General features: G+C 45.1%; 1 protein-coding gene across 2 annotated transcripts in view; it reads right to left on the bottom strand.

Moving 5' to 3' along the window:
* EXTL3 (exostosin like glycosyltransferase 3) overlaps nt 1–12396 on the bottom strand; it is a 450609-nt gene that overhangs the window by 43135 nt on the left and 395078 nt on the right. For both annotated transcript variants that reach the window (XM_069605697.1, XM_069605698.1), the window contains exon 5: nt 11905–12033. In XM_069605697.1, coding sequence (XP_069461798.1) covers nt 11905–12033 — 129 coding nt within the window. The remainder of the gene's footprint in view (nt 1–11904; nt 12034–12396) is intronic.

The following is a 12396-nucleotide window of genomic DNA, read 5'->3' as shown; positions in this document are numbered from 1 at the left end:
CACAAATTCCAATTGGCAAATCCAAAACAGCATCCGAACCTACTCCCAAACTTAACTCCCACAACCATATAAGGCATAACAACCTTCAAATAAATAGAGACATAACTACTAGCCCTACAGTGCCAACAAGTATCCCCTTACTCCCTCCAACCAAATCCACACCAAAACTTAAAGGCGCCCTAATTAATGCTAGATCCCTAGTAGCCCATGCTATAGAAATATCTGAAATTATTTCCACAGAAGGTTATGACTTTCTAGCCATCACAGAAACTTGGGTCCATGAGGCATCAGGCCCAGCCTTGTCCTTAGCAGTTCCAAACAACTACACTATCCGCAGAATGGACAGATGCGAAGCTTGAGGCAGCGGCCTAGCCATTATTGCCAAAACTAAGCTTGCCATGAGACTTGCTCCCTCACCTGCCACAGACCCTTGCGAAATAATGTCTATCAAAATACCTACGGCCAACTCTCAAACACTTAACATCCACTTGATATACAGACCTCCTGGTCCCATCAAGACATTCATAGAAGACGTATCCACCATTCTCTCAGAAAATCTAAAAGACACCTCCCAAACACTACTACTTGGCGACCTTAATATAGGCTTTAATGACATCAACGATCCACAAGCAACATAACATCTAACATCCTGACAGAACTAGGCTTCTCCCAAAGAGTGAATGAGCCCACTCACATTAAAGGGAGAATCCTAGACTGGGTTGCTGACCACAACTGCAACATCTCTACCTTCACCATCTCACCTCAGATCTGGACAGATCACCACCTAATAGTATTCTCACAAGATACAAAAATCTCTTAACCACAACAACCTTGTGCGCCACCCACACTCATTAGAAATAAAACAAACATGACGTTAGACAAAAAACTCCCTGGTATCCTGCCCACCCTACACGCCATGCCACACAACTCCGATCCTAACATGCTAGTCGAAGAATTCAACAAAGTCATGAACTTAGCCCTTGATAATATTGCTCCGCTAAAGCTCAGAAATAGCAAACCACACAGCCATCTGAACAATTGTTTCACCCCCTCCTAAAAAACCTCAGACTAGAAAAAAGAAAATGTGAAAATACTTGGAAACTTCACCCCACGCCGGAAAACAAATTGAAACTAATCAATATTTCATCCCAATATAAAAAGGAGATCCTTTCAGCAAAGCAAGAGACCTACAATAACGGAATCACACAAGCCAACTCAAGCATGAAAGAGTTATTCTCCATACTTAGAGAGATAGAAAATCCCATAACTCCTCAAGACAACTGTCTAAAAGATCAAAAATGGTACTCTGAAATCCAGTATGCACTATCCAACAAAGTCTGTAAACTCCAAAACAAAATAGAACTAAAAAGAGAGACATTAGCCACCTCTACACTTCCTAATATAATAACACTTCCCAAAACCAAACCTTCCTCCCAATTCCACTTTTCTAAAGTCTCCATAATAGAGCTGGAGAAAGTAATACTTGGACTGAAACCCTCAAACTGTAAAGGAGACCTCTGCCCAGCACAACCGATCAAAGACGCTGCACGAGACTTGGCACCATTCATCACCAAGCTGATTAATGCCTCCTTTACCACTGGTACCATCACGAGCAACCTTAAGGAATCATGGGTACTCCCGCTCCTTAAAAAGCAAACCTTAGACCCGGCTATACCTACCAATTATAGACCCATCACAACTGTGCTGTTCCTCCTGAAGATTCTGGACAAGGTGGCATACACCCAAATCCAGAATTTCCTTGAACTGAACCAGCTACTAGGCTCTCGTCAATCCGGTTTCCGACCACTACAGGGCACAGAAACCGCACTCATCAATTTAAAAGCCCAAATTGATAAACTTCGAGACATTGGAAAACCAGCACTACTCCTATTAGACCTATCTGCCGCATTCGACCTAGTTGATCATAAGGTACTATGCAACCACCTAGACACAGCAGCACACTTCTCTACTGAGGCAATAGTGTTGATCCAATCATTCCTTAGCGACCGTACCATGAGGGTCTTCTCTCCCACAGCAGCGGCGGATCCCATCCCGATCACCTGCGGCGTCCCACATGGATCATGCGTCTCACCAATGTTATATAAAATCTTCACTAAGACCCTGTTTGATGAACAGGACCATCTGGGTATCACCTACACCATATATGCAGATGATGCCCAGATCCTCCTTCCTCTCTCAGGGAACTATAGCGAGGACCTAGCAATGGTGAACAGAATCTACAGCATCGTTCAGGCATGGATGGCCACCCATGGCCTCTGCCTGAACGATGACAAAACAGAGCTCCTTATCCTGGGCACCTCCTCCCTCATCAATAAACTAAGCACAAATTAATCTTCCTTCATCATCGACGAAAATTGCATCCAAGTAGCTAAGGAAGTAAAAACGCTAGGCATGTACCTTGACTCTACCCTATCATTTACCAAACAGGTAAATACACTAGCCTCTTCAACAGCTTACACATGTAAACTTATTAGAGCTGGGAAACCATTCTTATCTCAGAATAGCTGCCTTACCCTAGCCAGAGCCCTAATCATCTCTAAATTAGACTATTGTAATGCCTTGTACATTGGAGCAACCAAATTCACTATCAACAAAATTCAGATACAGCAAAACAATGCGCTTCGAGCAGCACTGAACATCCCTCAGAGAGAACATATCTCAGAAACAAGAAGGAAACACAAATGGCTTAACACTTATGAGAAAATCAGACTTAAAATAGTATCCCTCACACACAAAGCTTTAAACAACAAAGTCCCTCAATATTTAGCCGACAGATTCTCCAGAACGAAATCAACTAGATAAACTAGACTAGCCAGCACTAATCGCCTTCAAGTACCCCGATTCAAACTCATCACAATAGGCGGAACTAGCTTCCCAGTCAAAGCTGCGCAATTGTAGAACAAGTTACCTATCACACTGAGAACAGAACAATCCTTCACCAAATTCAGGCAAAACGTGATTAGTTGGTTGATCGCGACAAATGTTAAATGATTGAATGAACCTGCTCCTGTTTGTTTAACGACATGGCAGCCACAACAGCTATCCATGACTGCTATTTCTCTAGTTATTACGGGTTAACTTTTCACATGTATGACATTCTGTAACCTGTAACCTTGCACCAAGCTGTACGTTTTCTTATCTCCTGCTCCTTTATACCATAGGGTCTGGTGCGCATAATAAATACTAAACAAACCTCTTACTGACCTGTTCCATTTCACCAAATATGAAGATTAATTTGGTTTCAACCAGGGGCACATTTGTCATTACTCAAATTTGTGACTTCGATTCTAAGCTTTCTTTTAGAATCATCACAAACTAGGACAACACCACATTTCAGCTTTCATGCCAAACATTAATAAGGGAGGGAATTAGATTTACAAACTCAAAAGTATGCATTCATTTACACCTTAGATGTCTACTTAACCTTATGTCGGTAATTGGATTTGCATCCGGAAAAGGCAGATTGAACAATCACAATCCCCATTTCCCAGGCGCCATTGTGCATTCACCGCCCGCGGAGGGTGTAAAAAATAAATAAAATCAATAGAAAAATAGAAAAGTGACTAGGTCCCTTTTCGGATGACTGCGGCTATTTTGGAACCGGTTATCCACGGTTGCTGTTAAAGTCCCTTATCTATATTAATCGCTCAGGCCTACAAAGCTCAGCCTGGTGGGCTGTTAAATCCCATGTCCGACCCGCCGTCAGGATGGGAAAGCTACAATATGTGGGATGATTCAGTCGACTTTGCTAATATACGGATTAGCACAATAGTAGCATATAATAAGCAATCATGAGACACAAGGCCACTCGTTTTATTGCCAACTGGCATGGCAGTCTCAAAACATAGCTTGATTAAATTTAAAATATTAAAATATATTGCAGTTTACCTAAATATCTACTTGTACAATATACAATTTGTGTTGCATTAAACCATGTGCAATGCTCTTGATAATAGCATTATAAAGCTTTGCCCTTTGCGGGAGTGTACAGTTACGTTGTTTCTCGAATTGTAGCCAATTTGACTGCATTAGCAGCACACATTTAACCCCCACACATGTAACCGTGCAGACTGGGCACAGCCGTCCAGTTAGCTTTCAGGTTTCTAGAATGGAACCCAAATTTACTTGCGAAAGGAGCTCACTGGTAATGTTAATGTATATTTGTAAAGCGCCTATACACAAATTAAGTGTTTCAAAGCGCTCAAGGAGGGACGATAATAGTCTGCACAGGCAGAGTAAGTGCATATAACACATTTAACAGTAGAGGTAACAGCAAATAAATCTGTCGACAATTCTTCGGTTTTTCCAAGTCCCTTAAGGCGCTACCATGCAGGGAGTGAAGACGGGGAAAACGAAAACAGACGCTCTTCAGGCATGGTACGCTGGGTTCGCGCAAGTGCACATACGGTTACAGAAGATGTGGGGGTCCAAGTGCGCTCAGTCAGAAGTGTTTGGGGTAAGTGCAGAGAGATGCCACTCTCTTGGGCCTTTGACCAAGTGCAGTGATAAGGCGGAGTGCAAGGAACGGAGGCAAGTGCGAGAGGACTGGCGGGGTTGCATGAGAGACTGAGGTACACCAGGTGGCCAGTCAGCAAGCTGTGCGGAAAGTGAGGGAGGGCACAGAGTAGAGGGATAGGTTATCAGGGTAGAGGGAGAGAGAAGGAGGAGGAGGAGGAGGAGAAGAGGAATGCCTGAACGAGTTTCCGGAGCTTAAGGAGATTGGGCTCAAGACAGAGGGTTGCAGGGAGGCTATTCCAGAGAGAAGATAAATATCCCTGCTGAAGATAAATATCTCCAAATGTTTGCTCGGAGAACCAGTACGCTTGCAGAAGATGGGAGGTAGATGTGCAGAGGGCTTGTAAGAGACACTATTTAGGTAGGCAGTGTTGCAGGTAGGTAGGTCCCAGGCACCTGAAAGCCTTGTGGATAATGCAGAGGGTCTTGAACTTGATCCTTGCAGCCACGGGGAGCCAGTGGAGGGATTTCAGCACCGGAGAAAGACATCCCTGGGCTTGAGGGCAAGGATAAATCTCGCGGTTCTTTTCTGGATGAGTTGTAGAGTGCGCAGGGCAGAGGCAGGGAGTTTAAGAAAGAGGCTGCTGCAGTAGACCAGCCTTCAGAGAACCTGGGCCCTGGAAACAGTGGGAGGTGAGAAAAGGAAAAGTACCTCTGAGCTGGTAGTTGGACTTCTTAAGAGATTTCCAAAAATGTGAATGGAGAAAGAGAGAGTGGAGTCAAAGATGACCCCAATATCTTCTCCTCGCAGGTGGGTGTAGGCGTAGGGCCCCGGCCAGAGCGACATTGGGAAAGCAGGAGTCCCAACATGCACAATCTCAGTCTTACTGGCGTTGAGGCAGAGGTCGTTTGCAGCACACCATGGCTAAATTGCAGTCAGATATGAGTGAGGAAGAGGAGGTGGCTGAGAGTAGCCTGAAGGAGAGTTGAGTGTCATCCGTGTAACACTGGAAGCTAGAGATGAAAGTGGCAATCACACGTGCCTAGGGAGCCATGTAGACATTGAAGAACCAGGGGAATAGGTTAGAGCCCTTGGGTATGCCACAGGTTGAGAGAGTGATAGAGGAGAGAAAGGACCCAAGTTCCACCTGGGATGGGCGGTCGGAGAGGAAGGAGGTTAACCACACCAGAGTCTGACCTGTGATTCCCAGGGTGTCAGAGTTGTGCAATCAGGATGTTGTGCTTTACTGTGTCAAAAGCAGAGGAGAGGTCGAGAAGAATAAGGACAGAGGGAGTGTTAGTGACGAGATCTGAGAGCAGAGCTTCACATGTGTTCAGGAGAGCAGTTTCCATGCCTCTGAATGCTCTAAAGCCAAACTGATGGTCGTGGAGTCAACCAGCAGATCAGTGTGGAGGGTGAGCTGAGAGATAGACACCTTCTCCAGGGGTTTTCCCAGGAATGGGGTAAAACAGATAGGGCAGTAGCTTGCCGGAATGGCGGGGTCAGCAGAGGGTTTCTTAAGCAGAGGGTGCACAAGGAAGTGCTTAAGAGAAGTAGGAAAAACTCCAGTGGCAAAAGAGAGATTGCAGAGATCAGCCAAGGCTGTAGCGAGAGAGTCAATTTTGTCCTTAATGGTTTTGGAGGGGCAAGGGTCCACCTGTTTGGATGAAGCCTTCATAGACTGGACTTGTCTTGGGACCTCATCAGGTGTGATGGGAGTGAGAGAAGAAAGGAGAGGTTGGCGGAGGTGCCAAGGGAGGCTCCAGAGGTGTAGGTGTGGAAGTGAGAAAGGAAAGGATGTCTTGGGTTTTTGCAGTGAAGTGTGCAGCCAGGGCTGAGCAAAGGTCCTGGGAGGGTGTGACAGAGGAGGAGGCTGCTACAGGGTTGTCCAGTTCATTACAGACTTTGAAATGTTTGGCCATGTTTGATGTCACGGAGATTCAGGCTTGACTAAAGACTCCTTTTTTGGTGTGGATGCAGTGCAGAGTCGATATTGCCTTTCAAGGAGGCGGCAGGCCAGTTTATCAGAGGGTACACCTGATGAATTCCATTTCCGCTCAAGTTGTCCTACACTTTTGTTTGAGGGCAACCAGATCAGAGTCGTACCAAGAGTTGCACGTTTTGAAAGGCTTCCGTCGGACCCTCATGACAGGGGCAAGAGTCTCAAGGGTGTTTGTGATAGAGAGATTGAAGGTAGCGAGGGCTGTGTCAGTGTGAGAGTCAGCCGCAAATGTAGGAGGCGGAGAGTAGGTGCAGGCAAAGGCAGCCGCTGTCACTCTTTTCATGGGTCTGGTGACTATGAAGCCGGGTGTATGAAGCCAAGGCAAGAGGAGAGGCGAGCTTCAAGTGTGAAGAGAGAAGGGAGTGGTCCGACCAAGAGAGAGGTAGTGAGAGGGGTAGAGAGAGGGATATTGGTGGAGATGTAAGCATCCAAAGTGTGGCCCGGCGTGTGCGTAGAGCCAGAGGGTAGGAGAGAGGGAGAGTGTCTCGCATAGGTTGCAGAAGGGTCTTGAGGAGTCAGGAGAGTCGAGATGGATGTTGAGGTACCAGCAGGATGAGTGTAGAGGAGAAGATTAGAGAGGAGGCTCATTCCAAGAGGAAGAGCGTGGACTGTCCTGGTGGCTGATAGAAGGTGGCCATAAGGAGCGAGGGTTTAGGAGAGAGAGGGAGAGCCTGTAGACTAGGCACTCAAAGGAGGTGTAAATCTGAGTGGGGATGATCGACACAGGTATCCATTCTGGGAAGACCAACGCCACTCCCCCCCCCCCCCGACCCCTTCGGCCTGGGCACAGAGGATCTTGTATCCTTCAGGTAGGAGTGTGTCAAAGCTTGTGACAGAGCGGTCCATGAACCATGCTTCCGTGATGGCAAGATCCATGCATTCAAGGAGGTTGCAAATGTCAGGTGAATGTTTGATAGCGGAGTTAAGCGTGGCAATATGGAGCAGCTTGCCATCTTTGAAGGTCTTCCACGGGGGGGGCCAGGGGCCAGTGGGTTCCCACCCTCCCCCAAGAGTGGCAAGAGTGCCAGAGGGATGGTGGTGAATGGCAGAGGGGCCAAGGCCGAGGTAGCTGGGACAGTGCGGCAGGGCAAGGACACCTGTGCAGAGGAGGAGGAGGAAGGCACAGTAGGCAAGGGAGCCTGTGTAGAGGAGGAAATAGGCACAATAGGCAAGGGCGCCTGTGCAGAGGAGGAAGTGGGCAAGGGAGCCTGTGCAGAGGAGGAAGTTGGCTCAGTAGGCAAGGGAGCCTGTAAAGAGGAAGTAGGCAAGGGGTCCTGTCCGGAAGGAGAGGTACGGTTAGAGAGGCGATGGGAGGAGTCTGTCGAAAAGAAGAAGGTTGGGTTGACGACCCTGAACCAAGATGGTTCCATTGCACTACACATTAATGATGACTCTGGAAATGGTGAAGAGGCCAAGGAGAACCTCCCAGGGAGTGCCACCATTAATGGGAGAAGAGGCGATAGGGGAGAGAAAGCCGACCATGTAGCGAGACCATAGATCAGGTAAGTTAACGAAAAAAAGTGTGTCTTGGAGAGTCTCTATGGCGGAAGCCGTGACAGAGGTGTCTGCAATAGGAAGGCCTGGGTTGATGCCCAGTAGATCCTTCTTAAGTTTCTTCTAGCCATATTTAGTGATAGGAGAGGGATGGGAGATAGAGAAGCAGTTATAGAATATAGGAGATAGATCGTGACATAGCTAGCTGCAGTGGGGAGGAGGACACTTACCAGACTGATGTAGTGAGGCACAAGGAGGATGGGTGGATGGTGGGTGGGCCGAAGCACAAGTGGTGGACCACAGAGGGTAGCGCCACAGGTAAGTTCGATTTTAGCAGGTAACATGAAAACACAATGCAGCCACCGAGGCACACCTAGATATTCGATTTTAGCAGACAATATGAAAACACAATGTAGCCACTGAGGCACAGCTAGATAGCTATATTTATATATATATATTTTTTAAGAGGTATTGAAAGTGGTCGCTGCGAGTTGGAGTGAGGGGTGGGTCAGACAAAGGGGTGGGGTAGAGGATGAGTGTTTTAGTTAAGTGGGCTAACCTTCAGGGAAGTGGTAAAATGGTCTGTTTTTTTCCAGTGGACTCGGAGGGTGTGAATGATCTCCTCCGCCTCCATGTGTTCAGGTGGGGGGTGGAGGGGCCCACAATCCCAGGTGGCAAACGGACAAGGGAACAGACAGGGCCTTAGATGCATGACTTTGATGTAAAGGCCGGCTCCCGCCTCCCGGTTCACACTGTTGGCTGTTGTTGTAGAAGCCAACCAATGGGGAGGGAGCAGGCTCAGACCACAGAGTGCATCAGACTGCAGAAATGAGGGCAGCCATCTTGATAAGGCCAGCAGAAGCAGACAGTGCAGGCGAAAAAGGTAATCTTTCGTCTTGTAGCACTTTTTAAAGTTGCATTGGATGTTAAAAAGTATATCTTGATATCTTGCTGCACGCAAATTAATTACTGGAATTTTGCTTGGGTCCCGTTCATTTCAAATTCAGTTAAGGGGTAATTTGCTTGATTGCATGTCACAGCAGGCGGTAAAGTTTTTTTTCAACATTTGCGATAAAATAAATGGAAATGTTGATCAGCGTGATGCGCTGTGCTCTATTTAGCCACCCAAAGGCTTACCAGTACTCGGGGAAAGTAAAGTTGATGCAGTTAGTTCTGCCGGAGCGCTGCAATCAGCGGTGTCCCCTACTCGAGCTGTGGAGGAAAAAATGTGGCACCTGGCAAAGGAAACTGCCTGCAAGTTTTAGGATATTGGCCTGTTGACATCATTTACATAACCAACGCATGCGTAGTTCGTTATTCTGCAGCTCTCATGCAAGTTACACTGGGTTTGCTGGCAATCTTGGAACGTAGCCATGTTATTCTGTTAAAAAGTAAATATTGCCTTTCCCCTCAGCATTGTTTAACTAAACCAGGAACTTTTTTACTTTGTGACGCACCATACATATTCACTTTCAAATATGTACTTTCTGTAAAAGAATGTGCAGATTTACAAACTCTTCATTTCTTCTAATTGTGAGCTAGTCGGAATCTTTATTATAATATGCACCTGTTTGGTTAGTAGTCAAACTGCTTCTTAGTGCTACCCTGTGCATGCTGCTTCAAAGTGCTATCGAAGTATCCAAATGCAGCATTTTGCTTTTCATAGGAGGTTTATGGGAGGTAGGTTATCACTCTGCGCTTGGTGCTTACATAATTCATTACAGTGGAAAGTAGAAGAGTTCTCAATAAGACATACCCAAAGCATTCCCTCACCTTCTCTACCTCCGTGCCTCACCGTAGAAGGCTATCGATGTCTGCTGGTCGACTACTTGGAGAACAGTCATTAGGAGCTAGTCGATGGGGTACTGGAATCCAGAATCCCAAAACTAGTAACCCACAAGAAAGAATGGTTTGGGAACCATGAAGTACCCAATGATCTGAGGAAAGGGATTGGGGCCACGTAAGCCAGCAATTCCCTAGTGGTGGGGAAACCTCTTTTGGGACTTGAAGAGGACCAGAGACCTTGCTAGACTCGCATGGCTAGGAGGCCCATCCAGGACTAGGAAAGAAATCCAGGCTGAATAATTGTTTTCAGAGAACAGTGAATTTTGATTTGGGCATCCAGTTCACTTTATATAAATAAGCATGGAATTGATTTGTGGTGTTAGAGTGCTTCTTGCTCCCTAGTCATGTTGTAGCACAGAATACAAAATCACAGAGTTATGAGACTCCTGTTTCACATGTTCTCTTAATCCCTCGATGAGGACAGTGCACACTCAATGCCACAGGCCACACATTGTACACCACTAGCTACACTCTGCACTGTGGAGAGAAAAGGATGAGGGGGCAGAGGAACAGAAAATAGCTACAGCAGAGGAACTGAAATTAGCTACACCATAGCTCTTGCAGTCGGTATGAAACCAGCAGGGCAGATTAGAGGTCTGAGAAGGGGCGCAGTGATGCCACAAGAACGAAATGTGAAGCTTGTATGTTGCCAATTCCGGGCAGGTTTGTAGGCACCTGGAGGTTGTATGCTGGTTGGGACTCTGTACTTCTCTTGATGCATGGAGAAATCATTAGAGGGCACCAAGAATTCGCTAGCATGACACACATCCACAGATCTTATTAACCAAATCAGATCCTGCAGTATGAACTCGATCAACTTTAACAAATAAATACAACAAGCCTGCGTGGGTGATCTTGAAACATACAGCAAGGATTCACTCACCTTCAAAGAGCTAAACACCACTAAATGTCCTAAAACATGAACAAACCTACAACTACTCAGCATGTGCCCAATAAATACCTGATATCAAAATTTTTAAAAAGATGGCGATACGGGAGGTTTTAGCTGCTATTGGTAAGCAGGGAAGGCCTCCACTATCTCGTTCAACTACACCAACCTAAAGTTATGATAACCAGTCTAAAACTTGAATAAATCTGAAAGGCACTGATCAAGGACCGTGCAAAGAGATGTGCCAAATTATCATTAAATGAGAATATTTGTCATCAAATCCGCAAATGTGGCAATCTAAATGTTTACAAATCAATACTGTGATTAAACAGATGGTCACTTTCCCATGGGTCATAGAGGTACTTTCATCCACAGATGCTGTTGCGTTATACTTTACTTGTACATTTTGCACTATTAAAAAATGCCACAGGAAATAGACATATTTCATACATTTGCATCCTACACATTATAATCACACTTGTTGATTGTGCTCATTATAGAATGTTTTGTACTCTGCCCATAGGTATTTTCTCCAAGATGGCCCATTCATAAAATCATCTTGGTTTGTCACAAGGTTTTTCATAACTTATTACCTTTACAAAATTCTACAAATCTACTCTCGTCCTATGACCTCACACCCAGGACATCCAATAACTTTATAATGCCTAATAACAGGTAATTTGGGCTGTGTGGGCACTAGAGAAATACTATCACGCACATAGCTAGAAATACATGCTACGACAGAGCGCTGCAGGGCATTGTACATATAATAGTGATATTTGTTGAACTGAGCCACGAAATCCCCAGAGTAAAAGTACAGGATTTCATATTTATATGGAATTTTATGGTTTTTTCTTCTTGCACTGAATTACCTCCAGCCATATCAATAGTTTATTGATGTTGTGATTTTTAATTGTTTTTGATTAGATGACAATACGGTGATAACTCATTTTGCTCGTTAAGGAATTGCACTAAAAAGCTAGAGCTATATGATCCTCGAGGTACATCTATTCTACTCATGCTTTAGGTAACGCAAGAGCTGATAAATAGCCATTTATTTTGAAGTTGCAAGAAAAGCACTACAGCATGATCATACAGAAGACATGACGACAAAACACTGATATTCAAATCACAGAGAAAAGCCCTCTGAAAAATAATCAATATGAGAAGTAAAATGAGTCAGGGTATTTTCCTTACCTTAATGGGGGGCTTCCGTGTAATATGCGAGACGAGAAAGTTCATGGCAATATCCTCACAATTGATGTACTCGTCTACCATGTCCCGGATTGCTTGCGGCATCACATAGGAGTACAGGTAGGCATAGTACTGGAGGAGTAAGAAAGAGCAGATTTACTACTGTACGATCAGATTTTTCAGCATCACAGTTGGGTAATCCTAGTTACACACGTTCAGCTGTCCACGCCTGCTGCACAATTTAACTTAAAAAATCACACAAGTAAAGGGGGTTAACTTTTTGTCTAGGTAATTATACTGACGGTAGATTCACATAGATTGGGAAAATGTTATCTTGCTGTGTTTTGAAAAGCTTTCTTGTGACATACATTTTCAATCCTACAAAATTGGGGCAGGTTTTTTTTCTTTTACAATCCTAATATTTCTAAATGCATCAGAGTAATTTTGAGTAATAAATAAATGTAAGCAATGTGATTTAACAGTTCTACATACTGT

This window comes from Ambystoma mexicanum, chromosome 4p (genome assembly GCF_040938575.1).
Source record: "Ambystoma mexicanum isolate Mex_15411 chromosome 4p, UKY_AmexF1_1, whole genome shotgun sequence".
Taxonomy (NCBI): Eukaryota; Metazoa; Chordata; class Amphibia; order Caudata; family Ambystomatidae; genus Ambystoma; species Ambystoma mexicanum.
Note: the sequence above shows the minus strand (reverse complement) of the source record. Positions and strands in the feature narration are given on the sequence as shown.